The sequence below is a fragment of the Cricetulus griseus genome, chromosome 3, assembly GCF_003668045.3.
Source record: "Cricetulus griseus strain 17A/GY chromosome 3, alternate assembly CriGri-PICRH-1.0, whole genome shotgun sequence".
NCBI classification, from domain to species: domain Eukaryota; kingdom Metazoa; phylum Chordata; class Mammalia; order Rodentia; family Cricetidae; genus Cricetulus; species Cricetulus griseus.
Window position 1 is genome coordinate 161,469,612 of NC_048596.1, and position 19,945 is coordinate 161,489,556.

Consider the following 19,945-nt stretch of genomic DNA (forward strand, 5'->3'; position numbering starts at 1 on the left):
GTTCAACTTTATTTCTGGAAGTCAATATATAAAGGTGGTTTTAACTAAGAACTCTTCAAAACGTTTCTATTTCCTATAAATTCTACAGGATAAAAGCAGTCTTTGCTTATCTGTAATCATTTCGATAACCCAATCCACATATTTCTACATTTTTGCAGAAACACTCTACTCAAGCCAAACTGGTGTGTCTGCTGGTCACTGACCATGCCATTTACACGCCATCACAGGCTTTCGATGTGCCTCACGTCCAATCCAAGTCCCCACTGTGCAGCCATTCGATAGCTTTCACTTGTCCTGTGGTATCAACACCATAATCAGAAAAAGAGCTATAGTCTCCTTTCCCTCTTACATATGGGAATTGTTTTCATTGTTCGTGTATTTATTTTTGGGATATTTAGCCTTTGTCTTCCTACTTACACTATTTGTTTAAAGGCAAGGATCTTAGTTTCAAAACTTCAGCTTTATTACATTGTTTTTAGTACAGTAATTTAAGTATAATAGAGGTCTAAGTTTTGCATTTAATTTGTAAGAGTTAACGATCCTGTACAATTATATGACTTTTCTAATGAAGTTGTTCATGTAACTGAAGATAGAATCAATTTTATACAAACAAAGAAATTTTGTGACAAAAATTCTCACAACCATTTTGTAGAAAACAAAAACAAAAACACTACTGGGTAATAAATCCTTAATTTAGTTTCTTCTTTATCATTCTACAACTTGTTCACTACTTCTCTAACTACGTAACGGCATAAGAGAAAGCAGGTGGGTAGAAATGAGATGAACCTGTTATTTTGATCATTTCTAGTCTTTGTTGCTGTATCTGAATCTGGAAATGTGGGGGCACTGAGAGACAGAAATAGTCTTACCAAAGTCTGCAAACGCTGACTGTCCAACCACCACTAGGTTTTTAGGTTTTTCAAAGACACTACTGAGAGAGAAGTTTCCACCCTGTCAAAGCCAAAAAAAAAAATTCAATTATGACACCATAATGCATTCATCTGTCAAGTAGGAAACTGAAGAGAACAATAATTTAATCCTTTTGTTCTTTCTCTAAAGGCATCCCAATCTCCTACCCACTTTTATTATCAGAGAAGCCACCCTGGGGTGCACAGAAGACACGTTTGTAATGTGCTTGTTCTTTGCGACTGTCCCATGGTGCTCATCACCCCTGCACTGCAGTTCTACATCTCTACTCAGTTCTGTGAATGGCTCTTGTAAATTGTGGGTTATTTTTTGCTCTATTAGGTATTTCCTTTGTCCTTTCTCTTTCTGTGATAGGAACATAGCACAAGTTACCACATAGACATTCTACTTTCTCAAGGCTACCCTTCTTCATCCATTCCCCACATGTTACTCTAAGTAACTCATCTTTTCCCTAGGTTGCTGTCAATCCTGCTCATGTTACTGCACCACTTCCAGGCTTTTTTTTTTTTTTTTTTTTTTTTAATCAAACTATCTCTTATGGAGTAGTAAGTAGCCACAGTAACGGGGGTAATGAAAGCTCTATTCATCTTCCTCTCAGTCTGAAATCATTTGATAGCTTCTTAATAGATTATGAAAGACCCAATTACTTGGTTTAGAAGTCAAGACCATACTAATCTTGTCTAAAGCAGCTTTGCTAATCCTGCTTTTCAGTATTTCTTTCTTCATCTGGATCAAATTTGCTCTCTTCTAGTCTCTGAATGCATTTGGTGACTTTTGTTGTACACTACACTACTTGCCTGTCTCTTCTCTGACTTCCCATCATTAAAACCCTACTAGCCATTTCAAAGGTCAAATCTTGAATCCTTCACTAATCCTGGGTGGGTCAGAGGGAATCAACTGCTCCTTGTTTTTTGGCTTTTGTAATATAAGGTTCAATCTCCTAGTGAGGAGGCACTGGCATATCAGTCTTGGCTGTCCTCTGGGACCACACATCTGGATTTCTTCCCAGAGCCTGGTCACTGAGCTGAACATGCATAATGCCCTAGAAAAGACTTGCTGCAACTTCAGTGTTCTACTAGTTAATGTGGCTTTATACATTTGAAGTTTTGTTTTGTCAACTGATATATTACTGTAAAGTACTTGACTACTCTTTCACTGATTGAGTTAATTTTCAAGATATATTTCCCTTCATTTATGTTAGTGATATACTCAGTGAATACTGACCCAGAGTCTTTCTTTGTGTAACTTCTGGTAGGTTCTTTTAAGAATTCCACTTAGCCCAAACTTGGCCTGTCATCTCCATTCTTACAGAATTACAAAAATGTAACTATTTAGGCTAGTCAGAATCCCCACTTCCTTCAGTTAACAATAGCCCTGGCCTGCCTTTAGCTAGGATCCTGTTAGAATGAGTTCAGACAAAGATCACCCTTTCCTCTTAATAACATTATTCTTTTATTCCTTGGCTATAAAAATTTCACTTTTTTTTTTTTGTATTTGTAGTTGAGCCCAATATTCTCGTCCCTTTATCAAAGCCCCATTGTAAACAGTCTCCCTAAGTCAAATCTGTCTTTCCATCTTTATTTAGCAAGTGTTTAATTAAAAAGATTTTGTGTTTTTTTTTAAAAACATTTTAATTTGTAGTGTGTGTGTGTGTGTGTGTGTGTGTGTGTGTGTGTGTGTGTGTGTGTGTATGTGTGTGTTCTGCCTGCATATATGTCTGTACATTACATTCATGCAGTACTTGTGGAGGCCAGAGGTAGCATTGGATCACTTAGGACTGGAGTTGTCAGCCACCCAGCATGTGGGTGCTGAGATCTGAACTCAAACCCAGGGTCCTTGGAAGAGTAGCTGAGCTCTAAACAGCTGAGTGATCTCTTTAGGGCACTGGCTATTTTATTTGTTTCATTTTTGATTTTTGCTTGAGACAGGGTATCATTCATATAGCCTTGGGTGGCCTGGAATGTGCCATGTGGATCAGGCTGGCCTCAACCTCCCAAGTGCTGGGCTTAAAGAAACCTGTCACCATGACTAGTTTTTTATCCAAGTGTTTGAATAATTTTTACTTTAATGTTTATTCTTTGACCCTGCCACTTTATTAAAACAACTTAGTTTATGTTAATAAAAATGTCTGTTTTCTTCAAAGGAAAAAAATGTTAAAAGATCTCAATCAAGAATCTGTATTCTTCGAGAACCTTGTTTTGCTATGTTTGGTTACGTGTAAATCAGGCTAGAATGAGAGGGTCCTATGCATGTAAAACTGTTTCATAATCTCATATACAAATTCTGCTTATTTGTATCGAAGCTTGCCTGCCCATGCCCCGTATAAACTAAACAAACAGGGCTTGTGTGCTCTAAGCTCAAGATTTGCTTGATTTAGGAATGAAAGGCCATTTTCAAGCAAGTGTTTTCTAGCAGTAGGAGTCTTAGTATCTATTATAAAAAAAATATACTGACAAGATTTATACCATCAGGCACAAAAGTGCAGTTACATTTAAAAAATACCAGGTGACTGACCAAGGTTATTTTGTACTTCTTCGTCTTTCTCACCTTTCCTTTCCCCATTAAAACCAACTGCCATGAGTCACCTAGAGGCAGGCAGAGGATCCAATACCAATAGGAATCTTAGTTTCATGAGTCATGAGCAACATCACTAGCCTCGAGATAAGAAATGACTTTCCAGCAACCCCCTCCCCCCCCCCCCCCCCCCCCCGGTACATTCACTAGAACTGATTATTCACTCTCAGAATCCTCATAAAATCTAGGGTATGGCTTTAATTTGGACCAAATAAAAGGCAACGGAATAATCAGGAGTAATTAGGTAGGAAATAAAAAAAACTAAACTTTGATGCTTACTCTGCACCAATGTGCTTCCTTCTCAGACATTCTAGTCCATTTTCCATGAAGAAAGAGAATTTTGTGCTTGACTAATCTGTGACAATGTTACCCGGTTGACCATTTTTACTGGCCTTGAATTCCACTTTCTATTATGCAGCCTGAAATCAAGCTTTGGCACTTTCGGTGGCTTGCAGTTCAGTAATTTATCTGTCATATGACCTATATTAAGCTAAAAATCAAATCACAAAATTGCCTTGAAAACCTTTAATTAACTATTAACACCCATGGGAAAAGACTCCTTAATCTCAGTCAACCTGGCAGTAAATTGTCAGTTGTTTTTAATTATTCTTTTAAAAATTAATTTTGGGTTTTAACACATTCATATAGGTATATAATGTATTTGATTATGCCACCCCATCTTCTCTTATCTCTCCTAATTATTGAGTTCTCTATGTAATTATGAAAGCCTAAAGGTGAGGAGAAAAAAATTACTTAAAAAAAAAAAAGAGTTCACAAATCACCAATCTGAAAAATTAAATGTCAGTATCCCCTGACAACAGCTGACAGGCCAGCAGGGGTCCTGTTAACACTCCCATTAGAGCAGGCTGATTGCTTTAATTGGCAGTCATGCCTAAAAACCTGCAGAGGACCTGAGGCTTAACAAACCACTTTCTTCAGCATTCAGCGGTTTGAGTGCAACAATGCAACCAAAGACTCTTAATGCTGTTCTGTTTATTACTGAAACCAACCAAACAATCAGAGTAATCTTATTTTATGATATTGTGTGCCCTTATGGAGAGTGAGAATTTAAAAATGCTTCAGAGAAGGGATTTCTTACCAAATTTTCCCATATCTCAAACTGGAAGGTATTAGAGGCAGACAATGTTGTGAGGAATAAATCTAGAAGGAAAACATACGAAGATGTAAATTTTGTAGTCATAGTAATGTATACATTTAAAAGCAGGAGGAAGTAGAATGGTTATTAGTATAATTCTACCTAAACATAAATTGTTTGATTACATTTTAGAAGGTTTGACCATATTTTTAAAAAAGCAGACCACCCTGAATTAGAACAATTAAGGGAAATAGACTCTTCATTGTTTAGAGCACATTTGCTGAGACCTTCCATAGCAATTTGTATTTTCAGGGACATTTATCTCTAGATTTTTCTTTCTGTTCCTTTTTTGTAGCGATGGGGATGGAACTCAGGTTCTTCCATGTCAGTAAAACACTCTTACCTACAAGCCTGGTCCTATCTTTTAAAATTATATATTTAAAATTTTTATTTTTTAATTTTAATTTAATTTTATTTTATTCGAGACAGAGTGTCTCTCTATGAATCCCTGGCTATCCTCAAACTCACAGAGATCCACCTGCCTCTGCCTCTTGAGCGCTGGGATTAAGGGTGTGTGCCACCAAGCCTGGTTCTTAAATCTTTTTATTTCATGGTCTAAGGTACTATTTCCATCCCAACCATTTTACATTTCCCCCCTTAAAGCCACACTTGTCTGTCCCAGGAAGCTCCAGCAGCATGTTCAACTGCAGCATCTCCACAACTGAAATCTTAGATCTCACATTAAGCCAGCAGGTCAGGCTTACGATTGTGAGTAACAGGTTTTCTTCATAAGCCTATACTACAGGAAGTGATTGCAAAGTGCATGGGTAAAATGTCTTCAGAAAACAATAGGTCAACAGTAAAATCCAACACCCTCTTAATGCCAAGGTCAGGTGAATAAGCATCTATTTGAGGAATATGATTTATTGTTTTTATAATAGCAATTTTACAGTGACTACTAAAGGTCTAAAGCCTAACAGATGACTCTTGGAATTTTAAAGTGGTTTCACTCTCATACGCTCTAAAATGGCTATTATTCATTGTGACAGGAGACCATGAATATTTTAAAGAAAGCTTTTCCTCAACATGGTGCTTAGCAAACTAACAGTCACATTATTTTGTGTCAAATTTTATACAAGTTTATGAAGGTGGTATATGTAATTATTATAGCTGGGTTCAATGTACACTAATTTGTTCATTCTTATAATTAGTTGACCTCAGACTCCTGACTCCAGGGAGAATAATTTTTATGCCCACACATCAAATATCTCAGCATTTGCTACTATCAGGCTTAAGACACTGCCTCTAGACAGAGAATTATAGCATTTGATGAAGATGACTGATAACTTTTATAGTCACAGGCATACTCTGGGTGAGGTATTCACTTTCACATTTACTTGGCAACACTTGGGATTTGGGTGATGATATACCTACCGGCAATCTGCTTTCATTTTGTTATGTATCCTCCACATTGCACTTGGAACAATTAACAAAATGCAAAGTTGTCTTCACTCCTTTTACCCGGACTGTAGCACACACCTCCTACCTTCCATGGGAAAGCCTTATTATCTGCTTCTCTGTGCCTTCCATACCACGAACACAGGCACACTCTAACAGAGAAGTTGCCATTGGATTTTACCATATTCCCCCATATCTGCTTGATTCTGCATTCCATTTGTACTTGCCCTTTGTTCTGTTACTTTTACGTCAACTTGACACAGGTTATAGTAACCTGAGAGGAGGGAACCTCAATTGAGAAAAATGCCTTCGGTAAGATTGGGATGTAGCTTACAGGGCTTTTTTTTTTTTTTTTTTCCTTTCCGAGAAAGGGTTTCTCTGTAGGTTTTGAAGCCTGCCCTAGAACTAACTCCCTTTGAAGACCAGGCTGGCCTTGGACTCACAGAGATCTGCCTGCCTCTCCCTCCTGAGTGCTGGGATTAAAGGTGTGCGCCACCAATGCCTGGCTAGAGCGTTTTTAAATTAGTGATTGATGTGGGAGGACCCAGGCCATTGTGGATGGTGCCATTTTGGGCTCCTGATCTTGGTGCTATGAGACAGCAGGTTGAGCAAGCCATGAAGAGCAAGCCCATAAATAGCACTGCTCCATGGCCTTTGCATCAGTTTCTGCCCAGTTTCATTCCTGCCTTGGCTTTCCTCAGTGGACTGTGATTTGGGATGTGTAAGCCAAAAATAAATCCTTTCCTCCCCAAGTTGATTTTGGCCATGGATTTTCATCAAAAAATAACAACCTTAACTAATATTCTCTTCTACTTCAGAACCACCTTGTAAATGAATTCTTCAAAATTGGTTCAGATTTCTCCCTTTCCTTCCAGATCTTTCTTTGAGGAATAGCATTTTCTCCATTGTTACTCCATGGGTGACATTCTGAATTCACATAAGTTTGGAGTTTCTTGGGGGTGGGAGTCTTGCTTAATTGATTCTTATATCTGTGGTTTCTATGAACTTGGAATGAGTGTGTGTTCAAATTATTATTCAGCAATTAAATGTGATTGGCTGTGATGGCTACTCTTGGTTAAAACCCCCAAAATGGATGTGCACATATGTGAGGGATTTTTTTTTGCTTAATTAAATCATTTGAAGAGAGATGATTTACTTCTAATCCAGATCTTTGAGATGGGAACACCCACCTCTAATCCTGGCCACACCTTCTGCTGGAAGTCTACATAAAGGACATGGAATAACAAGCTTCTTTTCTCTTTCTTCTCTCCTTTTTTTCTGGCTTACTGTTGCACTCACTAGCAAGTCCATGTCCTCACTGGCATTAGAATCTACTTCTCTGGGATTCTGGCATACATTGAAGACCAGCTGAGACATCCATCCTCCTGGACTGAGCAACCACTGGATTCTTGGACCTTCTATTCATAGGCAGCTATTTTTGGACTAGCTGGGCCATAGCTTGTAAGTCATTCTATAAATTCTGTTACTCTAGAGAATCCTGACCAAGGTGGCCTCTTTCAATGCCATATCCCTAAAGAACTAAGGCAACTGATGTATGCTCAGACAGTCTTTTTCAGTGACAAGCCTGATAATGTTGATAGTCCGATACCTCTGTAGCCAGCCCTAAACACATATTCATATGAACAATACTAAATGGGGTCAGAAGGTTGATCTATATATACATGTATCTGTGTGAATATGTGCATATACAAATACCCTGGTAGGTCATAGGTCAATCCTGTTGTCAGCCTTAAACAAATATACATATGAATAACACTAGATGGGCTCAAAAGGTTGTATCCATATATATATATATATACATATGTGTGCATGTGCACAATACATATACACATATAAATAAATAACTAGGTCATGAATTTGAAAGATTGTTGGAAGCCTTTATTATTTATTATAGAAGTAGCTGAACCTCCATTGAAAGATTGTGGAAGAGACATAAGAAAAGATGGAAAGAGGAGAGGAAGGGATGGAAATGATATAAATTTAGTTCTTATGTATAAAATTCTAAAAGATAAATAAAAAAAATTAGAGACCTATGAGATGGCTAAGTAGCTAATGATGACTGCCACCAAGTCTGATAACCAGAATTTGAGTTAAAGGTCACACATGATAGGAGCAGCTAATTCACTCTAGTAAACTGTTCTCTGCCCTCCGCAGGGGTGCACTCCCTGCACCTCAACACACATACAGTCAATAAATGTAATAAAAAAAAGAAAAAAAGCTTAGTCAACAAAGCAACAAAGCCTCACTCTCTCTGATGGGGAAGAGTAAGTTATACAATAGACCGAAAGAAAATACAGCCAAGATAATGCTAGTAGATGCTCCCAGATCACCTCTTAGGAATGAAGGATTTACCTGATGAGCTGCTGGAAGTTCTATTGTTAGACAGTCCTAAGAAGTCAGTATTTGGAAGAGGTTTTGGGAAGCCCACATTCAACAATCTGTCAATTCATTGGCAAGAGCATGGACACACAAAGAATTCGGGATAATCCTGTGGGGTCACTGATTGCCATGTAGTTAGTCAGTTGAAATTTTAACTGACACTGGATCAAAATGCAACTCTGGTTCCTTTCCTTCTCATTCAATGATAGGCTATTTCCTAGAATGAAACTTCCTACATAGGAGCTTCTCCAAGTCTGTTTGCCTGGGAACCAAACCAATAGCAATTGCTACCCAAAGTAACTGAGAAAATCAGATGAGAATGAAGAGTTGGACCACCTATTATGACGAACAGCATAGTTAGACCAGCAAAGATATCTCTCCCTATCTTGAGATAGTGTTCTGGTATATAATATTCCAGGCTTTTACATGAATATGGGCTAAATTCTAACTATAAGGACAGTGCATTCAACAGCTATGGCTGTACTGTTAACAATGTGAGAAGAAAATCATGGCTAAGCTTGGTTGGTTAGAAATTAAATACTAAGTGTGGATGACTTCACGGTGGCTAAACAGAGGCAGTTAGTGGTTAGTTCTTTCAGAAGAGCTCATACAACTGAACAGCAGCATTTCAAGGTAAGTGGCTGAAGGAAGACACTCATTCTCAATGAGGGAGACACAGAAACCACGTTAAGACCCGGAAACCTGGGGTGGCAACACAGAAAGAGGAACAAAGCACACTGGAAGCAACCATTCAGGCTCTCTATCTGGGGAGACTAATCATTAGTGGAAAGGGTAAATGAGACCCCTAGAAGATGCCAGCAATTTTAACTACAGGAGAACTGTGGAGCCCTCACAGTTAGAGGAGTTGCCTAGAGTTGGCACAGTAGCTTTGCTTTAAACAAAGAACTTGGATTGTGAGTTTCTAGCGCCCAGGTCCACAATGTTGCAGCATGGTCCCATCTTGAAAACCAAACCATTGTTAGAATTCACACTACCCTAGAGGACAGACATCATCATTCAGTATCTTATACTATAGAAAACAGGTTGTTCGGCATAGTAGGGGACACTGACCCAGCCCTGAAATGCAAGGCACTTGGCTCTGCCCTCGTATTACCTGCTGCTTTGGTTTGCTACCATCAGGCTTAAGAACAACACAACCTCTAACCCCAACTTCCTCTACACCTGGCCATTGTTGGTATATGGCCCTGTGTAGCACATGCCACCACTCTGAAGAATAAACCTCTTGGGTTCTAAGGCTCCTGTTACTGATGCTGGCTACTATCATGATGTGTTATCAGGAAAACTGAGGATGTGCCTCTCACTGGCCCTTATTTCCAGATAGTTCTATCATGGGCCATACAGCAGTACCACTGCTAGAGCCACCAAAAGACCCACAGTATCAATGGAGTTTTTGGGGGAGGGGGCTAAAAACCCATCTATTAAGGATCACAATATCAGACACAATACTGATTGCTAGAAGCCTTTGTATTTGTGGTGTTCAGCCTTGGGTCTTGAGGACATCCCTCCCACTCTCAATAGTCCTGGAGTGACTGATATGGAATCCTGATAGAGGGTTATCCATCCCACTGCTGTGTGCACTACTCCTACCTCTGCTACTAAAGTGCTTTCAACCCATGGCCAAGATCTTCCTTGACCAAAACCACTGATTACTACTGAAAGAGACTATATATAATGCCAACTGGAAACCGAGCCTAACAAATCAACACTGAAGACAACTAGATCAGCACCAAACTCATTCTCAGAAGAAGGAGGTCTACCATGAAAGAGATTTTTATAAAAGTTGGTGAGAACAACTAATTTCAACCGATGGGCAAATTATCAGTGAAGCAAAAGAGCAATTATTATATATAAAAAAAGAACATAATGTTGTTGGAGTTTTTCTTGTCCCAACAGGTCCTGCTGCTCTTTAGCCCCAAATAAATACACAGAAACATATACTAACTTTTAAATTGTTGGCCGATGGCTAAGGCTTCTTATTGGCTAGCTCTGTCTTATATTAAACCATAACAACTAATCTATGTATTTCTACATGGCCTTACTTGCCAGAGAATGCCTGATGCGTCCTATCCGCCCGGTCTCTACATGGCGTCTCCTCGTGGTGCTCTCTACCTCTCTCCCCAGCATTCTCAACTCCTCGCCCCACCTATCTTCCTGCCTTTATTGGCCAAACAGTGTTTTATTCATCAGCCAATAAGAGAAACATATATATAGAAGGACATCCCCCATCAACATAATGCTTCCAAAAACCACAATATTTCTAGAAGCACACATGAAATGTTATGGAAAAGGGCATAAAGACTTTGAAGTGCCAAACAAGCCCAAGGACTTCAAAGAGTTTACAAGGGAATACAGACAAGTAATCCTATCAAATTATGGGAAAACATTGTTAAATGAATAAGAAATTTGGGAAAAATATTGCAAAAAATAAAAGAAATCATGACATGTAAGAAATGTAAGTGAAATAAAAACATGGCTGAAATATCAGCCGGGCATTGGTGGTGCATGCCTTTAATCCCAGCACTTGGGAGGCAGAGGCAGGCGGATCTCTGTGAGTTCGAGGCCAGCCTGGTCTCCAGAGCGAGTGCCAGGATAGGCTCCAAAGCTACACAGAGAAACCCTGTCCTGAAAAACAAAAAAAAAAATCAATGACAAGATAAAGCAGAATTTTTGAATACAAAGTAATATCTCACGAGATATCTGCATCATGTGGTGTGACCAGGTCACAGACCAGAGGAGCCTGATGTGTTTCCCTTTACAACAGAGGACCAGAGGGAAAAACAGCATCCATATCATTAGAATGTTTGAGGCAGTGCACTGGCCACAGTGGATATGTGGCAGGGACGCACTTGAGAGAGAATTAATCAACTTTATTAGGGGGTACACTAAAGCACATAGAACAACAGGGCTGGTGTTCAGAAGAGAAAGGCCTACTCCACAAATACAGACATTGCCAAGGCTGAAAATGTTACATGGACCTACATTAATGCAAACATCTGGAATGGAAGCAATCACAACCTGGTACCTTAGGAGATATTACAAAAAGAAAAGTTTTTACTTTGAAAGTTATCCCATAAAACTGATAGAGGCAAATGACAATCAAATGCTCAAATGCACACAAGAGGACTCAAGCAATATTAAAAAACCAGCAAACCCAACAAACAAACTGGGTAACATATCACTTCTAAATGAACATAACAATAGAAAAAATATTGGCCAAATTCTCAAGAATTAAAAAAAAAATATGGAAACAGAATCAGCAAGATGTGGCTAAAGGGACAGGTACAAGTCTGCTAATCAGATTTTGATTCCCAGGACCCAGATGAGAGATGGAGAAAACTGACTTCCCCAAGTTATTCTTTGACTCCCACCGGTGTACTATAGCATGTGAGTGCATGCAAGGGCTTGGATGTACACACCCATAAATATAATAAAGGGCTATACATTCTTTAAAAACTACAAAAACGCAGTAATATACAAAAGAATACAGACAGTAAATTCAGAGAAATTGGTAAGACAGGCTGTGATATGAATGAGGAATCCAGCAAAAATCAAATTTTCAGTAAAGGAGTCACTAAACAAAAGAAAATACCCCCCCAAAACAATGCAAGGCCTGAACAGAAGAACTTTAGACAAAATAAGATTACTGAACATGAAGACCAAACTCTTGAAATAACCCAGACAGATGAAGAAGAATTATTTAAAAAGCTCCTTTGATACTTATGGGAGATCACAGAGCAAGGAAGTCTGTGTATTACAGTTGCCTGTGAACCAAAGGGAGAAGGAAAGGAAGGAAGGGGAACAGATAAGTTAAAGAAATTATTCTTTAAAATTTTATAAATCTTGCGTATCTTCAGGAAAAGGACCTTCCTAGGACTCAAATAGAGTAACAATAATAATAAAGGCCCTCTCAGAGGCATATCATAGTCAAAACTGTCAAATTCTAACAGAGACAGAAATCTAAATATAAAACAATCATTTATAAGGAATCCCCTTTAACTAACAGCAGATTTACTTTGTATAAATGTTACAGGTCAGGAGAGAATGGAATGATATGTTCATACTTTAAAGAAAGAAAAAGAAAAAAATACCACATATTCAGCATGATGATGGCTTTTGACTTTTGTAGTCCCTAAATTTTTCATTTGTGAATGTAAATATTTATCCTAAACAAAAACAAGGATAACATTGGTAAAGAATGAGATGTTAGGGCTAGCAAGAAGGTTTAGCCAGTGAAACTGCTTGCTGCATAAGCCTGAGTTCTATCCCTGAAACACAAGTTTAAAAAAGCAAAACAAAACAAAACAGGACACAGTAGCGTGCAACTTAACCCTAGCACTCCTATAGTGAAATGGGTAATCCCAACACTCTTATGGAGAGATGGATGGAAGGTGGAGACAAGAAAAATTCCCTGAGCTGACCATGGCAGAAACAATAGGGACCATACCCCAATAATGCAGAAATCAAGAACTGACTCCTGAAGGGTTTCTTTTGATTTATACACACACACACCATACGCACTAATGTGCACATATGTATCTCTGTGAACCCATGCACACCTCACATACACACACCTAATACCCCCACCCCCTACATGCACACATATAGACATGCACACACACAAACACACAACTATTAAAGATATATTAAAATGTTTTTTAAAACTTCAATTTGATTAGATATATTAAACAATTAAAATAACACTCCTAATTTAAAGAACATTTGCAAATTGTAAACCTTATAGTTACTTATCAATTTTAAATTAACTCTTTTCCTTCCTTTCTCTGCGTATTTAATTGCAAAAGCTATTTATACATTAGGATAAGAGTATTAACTTCAATAAAAGTTTTTTTTTTTAATGACAAAAGGTCTTAAATGAGAACTAAAAGTTTTAGCATCCCAAACTGAATACTAATTAAATCAGCATACCACAAATAAGGAATTGTTTATCAAGTCAGACAAGGAAGTTCTACTGTTTTGTTAATTTCTCATATTAAAATTTAAAGAATGAATAACATGACAGAATAGCTCTACTTAGCATACATCTTCACCTTTGATGTGACCAAAACTACCTAATGTGATATTAGGATTTATAACTTTTAGGTAGACAAATGTTTACTAGATGCAAAAGTTCCCTTCTAGGCCGGGTGTTGGTGCACGCCTTTAATCCCAGCACTCGGGAGGCAGAGGCAGGCGGATCTCTGTGAGTTCGAGGCCAGCCTGGTCTTCAGAGCGAGTGCCAGGATAGGCTCCAAAGCTACACAGAGAAACCCTGTCTCGAAAAACTAAAAAAGTTCCCTTCTAGAATGAGAGGCAATGATCAGAAGCACCAATGTCACTCTGTACTATCTCTGTTGTAGAATACTGTCTTCAGGATGACATGGCCATCTTGAAACTTGAGCAGCTGTGGTAACCAACAACAAACACAAGATGTGGCTTGTTTTAACATTCCCCTATGGATGGAGTTGGGTGACTCCAGTCCCTTACTCTGTCTTGTACCCTAGATATATGTGATCCTGCATGTGACCTCTGGTAGTGCTGAACCATACAAAACATGTGGTAGTCTAAGAAGGGAATTCCATCTGCAGCTTTTGGGAAGGTTGTCTTCTCCACTGGAGTGTACCTTGCTAGTAACATAGCTGTTAGAGAGTTAACACTGCTCCTGTAAGTAATTCCTCCCCCATGCTCTTGTAAGCCCAATAAACTCATTGTTCCCTAAGCTGGACTTGGATGGAATTGTATCCTTGTTCATTGGTGCCTGGTCTTGGATGAATAGATGTGTATTCATTTCTCTTCAGAATAAGGAACATGACCACTTTTCTGTAAAACAATGGTGTCATTCAAAAGGGCATCTTCATGGCTCAAGATCATGCCCTGGAGGAAAAGCAGGCTACAACACAGACAACTACAAAGCTGTGCTTTAAGGAAAGCTCACTTGATCCAAAAGAGCATGTGGAGGAGTTCAAACTCAAGTGTTTGCTCACAACAAATAGAGATTTGGTGGGAAAAAAAAAAGAGTATCAGTTTACTAAACAGAAGACTTTACTAGGAAATAACCATCTGGAGAACTATTAAGAAACTTTATGGAGTATGAATAAACCTCAAATACTGATTAAAAAAAAACTTGCAAAGGAATCCATACAATTATTAAACAAGTTTTTGGGGGCTGTCTTCAGAGATGCTGTTGTACATTAAGAAAGGAGCTGACTCCATTCTGAGGTTTAATTGCTGACAGCTTTTAAACTGCTCCCCTCTTGCTCCTGTGCCTCCTGTGTGTGCAAGCTAATACAGAAAGTCTAGGTGCCACAGGTCAAGTGCCAGCAGAAAGCTCATAATATGCCACCTAGACCCCACCTCCAAACCATTACAAACAAACCCTCTAAGACTGCCCTATCAGACATTCCAGACCAGACAGGAAGGTCCATCATGCTAAGCAAAGAATGTTTTATTAATTGACTAATAAATTGTTTAAGGTTCTTATGATACATACTTTCAACTCATAGACCAAAGTTTGAGGCACATGTGTCAATAATTCTTTTATAGGATGGTCACAATGATTAAAACATCTAATTTCCAAAAAAGAAGTGTGGGGGTCAAAAAGGCAAGTGTAATCCAAATGCAGGAAAGCAAACTTGGCAACAGAAACTAGATATCAAAGTAACAGATGAAAACTTCAAAGGAGGACTGTAATGCACTCAAAGGTCAAAGCACAGCTGTCAATAAACTATACTGCTAAGCTATATCAGTAGCTGACTGAACTGGCAAAAATACCAGCAACTGTCATGACAGACTGACAGCATTTATGCATTTTGGAATAGAGAGGAAAGAATAATGAAGAAAATCAACAGAGTCTCAGATAAAGTGATGTGATGTGAAGTACAGAAACAAACATGCAAGTTTCTATAGGTATCATGGGAAAGAAGAAAAAGAAAAAATTCACAATTCTATCATCTCCCCGTACCTGAGAACCAAATGTTCAAAGACCTGTGGATATATTTTGAAGAATATTTTATATTCAGCTAATTCTATAATATACAGAAACATAAAATACTGGTACAATACAACCCTAAGAAGAACAGGACAAGCTGTATTAGATTAAGGAAGTCACATAAGACAGCTGATTTCATAGGAAGAAAAAGAGAATCAGAAATTTAGGTTAATATGTTATTAGTATGGACACAAAAACATATAAGTTAATAACTGTAACAATTATAGATGAGTATGTAATGGAAGTATTCTATACAGGTACTAAAGGAGGTAATAAATACAGCTATGTAGGAGTAAGATTTCTCTGTCTCACTGGAATTATGTTAGTGCATATCTGAAGTAGATACTGATAAGTGCCAATGTGGGAAAGTCTTACTTGGTAAAAGCAGCAACAAGCTGCTACTTTGCTTCAAGTAAGTAGTTCTCAGGTGTATACACCTGCAGCGGAGACAAGAGGAGAATGGGATTTGTACAGAGAAGCTCATTTCCAGCCCATCTACTCAGCTGACTAAATTAATAGTGAATAAAAATTTAGATGGTAGTCACAATCATTGAGGATTAGGACGGATACTGACGTAAGCACATGCACCTAATGAAGTACTGACAGCTGTGAGGTTTTTTTTTTTAAGTCTTTCTTTAAGCTTTGCTTGTAAATGGGTTTGTACGTGAAATCAAAGACAGAAGAAAAACAGATGAATGCTCCAATAGATGAAATCACCTCAAATAATTTCCGAATAAAACCAAGTATCATTGTGCTCATTATTATAAAAATGTTCCTGAAAATTGAGCACTGATGTAGTGGTCTTGCCTATAACAATGGCCCCACCCCTTTGGTTGTGGCTTCAGGTGGATGTAAGCAGAAAGAGGGAAGCCTAAGGCATGGTCTCACTTGTGCAGGTCTTTTTCTTTGGTCAGCTGGATCTGGTAGGAAGGGCAGAGAAGCACTCCAGCAGTTCTTTGTATTTTCTGTGTTAAGTGTTCCCCAGTAAACACCCATTTATCATTTATCTTGGGTCTAGTGAAATCATTACACTCTCGCCTTCACACTGAAGCATGTTCCTTTGATTTTAAATTACTTAATGACTATAACTATGTATAAAGACATCTTACTTAATGATGACTCAAGTTCCTAAGAGATCAGACATGTACATAAAAAATAATGTAAGCTTAGGGTCAGAAGTATCATGAAGTGAGAGGCGAGTCTGCTCTGCAGGTGAAAGACTTGCTTGGAAAGTCTGATGACCTGATCCTGATCCCTGAACTGAAGAGGAGGAGAGAACCGATTCCTGAAAGCGGTCCTCTGACTTCACATGTGTGCTGTGACATGCATGCACGTGGACACACAGACACATAAATAAAAAAGAATTAAAAAGTATCATCAACGATGCACATGAGCACCCCAACTGGAGAGATGTTCAAATAAAGTACGCCAGAACCCTGCAGAGACTGTTGGTAACTGAGCCCTTGAATTTTCTCCCAGACCATGAAGCTTGGGAAGAGTAGGTACACAGAACCAAAGTGCAAAGGTAAAAAGCCAAGATCATAGAGAACCAAGTACTCAGATCAGGTTGCTCAGGGAAATATCTTACCCTAAACTAAACTTTAAGATCATGCTCTCAACTTCATCCACCAGCACATTTATTAAAAACGTTTAGCTATGTGAAACCATGTATAATATTTTTGAAAACATTAGCATTTATGTGTGTTGATAGTTTGCTAAAGGATTTGGTCATAGGACTGTCTTGTGTCCACTGTGGCAGTCTCATTTGGAAATCTGGAGTTGTTTCAATACAAACATGTACATATACTAATGTTCACTCATCTTTTCATTTTTCAAGAACAATTTACTGAGTGCTTAAATTTGTAATTAAAATTATTGTTTTTGAGACAGTTTCACTGTAGCCCAGATTGGCCATCAATTCATGATGCCCCTTCCCCAGTCTCCTGAACACTGTGAACCACACCTGGCTGAGTACTTATACATTAGCTCCTGCATTTTTTATAAAGAAGAAAAACATGCCCCGTGAAGAGAAAAACCAAGCCATGCTGCATAATCCAGGCCAACTAGCCCACAAGCTTCCTCCCATGTTCAAGTTGTTGAATATTTTCTGACTGAATTGTGTACAGTAACTCAAGTAAGTCCTTGGTACAGAGCACTGTTAAACACTCTATGGAAATTGCCCATTTCTGTCTTTGCTACTAGACTGGAAATCAATTTAGTGGAAACAAACTTACAAATTATCTGAGTATAGATCATACAGCTAATAACTAGCAGAGCGGACTTTTGCATTTCAAAAACTGTGTGTTCCTTGCTATACTGTGTGAAGCTGAGTCCCTAGTGTGGCCGGTGGGTGACCTCTGATCTCTCTTGCTACTTTACCTTGCCTCTACCACACACACCTAGGTAGCATTTTTCCTATGGGCACACCTTCAGCTGTGCTTTGATGTTGCTAAAGCTTTTGCAGAACATCCTCCAAGTAGACACCCATGCAGCCCACGCCCTGATCTCCTTTAGGTCTTCATTCAGTGTCACTTTCTAAGTGATAAACACCCCCACCAGCAGACCCTTTGCATCCATTCTCTCTACTTTGTTTTTCTCTTTCACGTGACAAATGTGTAAGTATTTAGCCAGGTGTGGTGGTCACAGTGGTTAGGAGACTGGGGAAGAAGGATCAAGAAATGATGGGCCACTTAGTGAGACTGTCTCAAAACAATGAATTTAATTAAAGCCATGTGAGAACCTAGTTCAAAAAGGTGGAAGAATACACATACACACATAGAAAATCAACACTTTAAAGGTTAAACTTGAGGCTTTAGCACAAACCTGTCAATTGTGATTGAAACAATTAAGAATCACAGAGAAGAGCTGGGCATGGAAACAGATGCCTTTATTCCCAGAACTTTGGAGGCAGAGGCAGAGGCAGAGGCAGGCAGATTTCTGTGACTTCAAGACCAGTCTGATCTACAGAGCAAGTTCTACAAAAGCCAGGTCTACACAGAGAAACCCAGTCTTGGGGGGTAGGGTGTTGGTGTTGGTGAGAATCACAGGGGGAAACCACTGTATTGCAATAGTAAAATGCATAATTCTACTTAATATGCTAAAAGAGGGAAGTTTCTTATCTATATATCTAAGGATATCAAATAGTATTTTAACATGTAATTTTCTCTTTTGGAGTTCAATTATCAATGAAAATATTCAACTCTGAAATGTCAAAAAGCTGTTTCAAAACCTTATGTGTTGTCAATAGTATGAATCTCAGATATCAGATGAAGAACACACGTGTGTTCAGAAAGCAGACTGAAGAAATATAAAAGCATGCAATAAAATGTACTACTAAATGTGTCGGTCTCTTGGTAAAGAGAGACTGCCTAATGTTTCAGTACCGACAATTCAGTTGCCCAAAGAATATTTACATTTATTTAGTAGCAGCAGAAAAGGCTTCATTGTCACTTTTCATTCTCTGAAGTACTTTGGTGTGGGAGCAGGGAAAGGGGGGAAAGGCCACATTTGCTTCTGTAGCTCCCCAGAGCACAGGCATTGCTAAATGCCCAAACAAAGTAAGTATAGTTATTAGCACCATCAAAGTGGAAGGAAGTAGGGGAGGAGTGGGTGGGAGGCAAAGGAGGCTGTCATACATCGGAGGAGAAAGAAGACTCAAGTTCAAACTGTGACTGAAGTGGAGGAAAAGTTGAGCGACTAGAAGGAGAATAAAGAGAGAATAATGAAAGGGCTTTACAAGTATAATGAGGGATGGCTTCCTAACAGAGATTATAATGTGTTTTCTTGGGGATGGACTATAGTTGGCGGGATAGTTCTAGGATGAGAATGTCTGCATCTAGGAACATCAGGTAAGATAAGTGTACGTGTAAGAACGCTTTTAGAATGGACAGGAGAAATGAAAACTGGAGGAGGAAGGGTGAAAATAAAGCAGAAAGACCAATTAGTTAACTAGAGAGCCCAATGAGGTTCAAAAAGCACAGCAAGCAAGGCACATTAGCAGACAGTCATTTGAACAGACATTTGGGATATATTAAGTTTTCCAGCACCACAAGGCTCAGGGAGTGAACGGAGATAGCTGAGGTGGGAGGTAACAAAGCTGGGTTGGGTCATCTCTATGGATTCTGAAGTAACTTAAAATAACACAACAGTTACATAGCTATGTAGGAAGTTATTTGTAGATGTGAGAAATCAAAGCAGAAGACAGTTGTATAGCTAGAAGGCAGAGACTTCCAAGGAAATTTGTACAGCTAGTGCTGAGGATTAAGAATGTTTTCCTAAGACCAGAATATGAACTGTGGCATATTCTACTTGAGACACTTAGAAGGGTGCTTTCTGTAACTGTGAAGGAAACACTGTAGAAAGCAGAAAGGATGCAGCTGAGAATAGTGATCACTGATGGGCATGTGATAAGACAGAGCAGAGGTAAAGAAGAGGGCTCAGGGACCAGCAAGGGTAAGATGGGGAATTTATAGAACTCAAGTGCA

General features: G+C 38.7%; 1 protein-coding gene across 2 annotated transcripts in view; it reads right to left on the minus strand.

Annotated features, from left to right (window-relative positions):
* Itfg1 (integrin alpha FG-GAP repeat containing 1) overlaps nucleotides 1-19,945 on the minus strand; it is a 116,852-nt gene that overhangs the window by 54,433 nt on the left and 42,474 nt on the right. For both annotated transcript variants that reach the window (XM_027406298.2, XM_035442573.1), the window contains exons 7-8: nucleotides 4,601-4,662; nucleotides 870-951 (exon numbers count right to left, since the gene is read on the minus strand). In XM_027406298.2, the coding sequence (XP_027262099.1) occupies nucleotides 870-951; nucleotides 4,601-4,662 (144 nt within the window). The remainder of the gene's footprint in view (nucleotides 1-869; nucleotides 952-4,600; nucleotides 4,663-19,945) is intronic.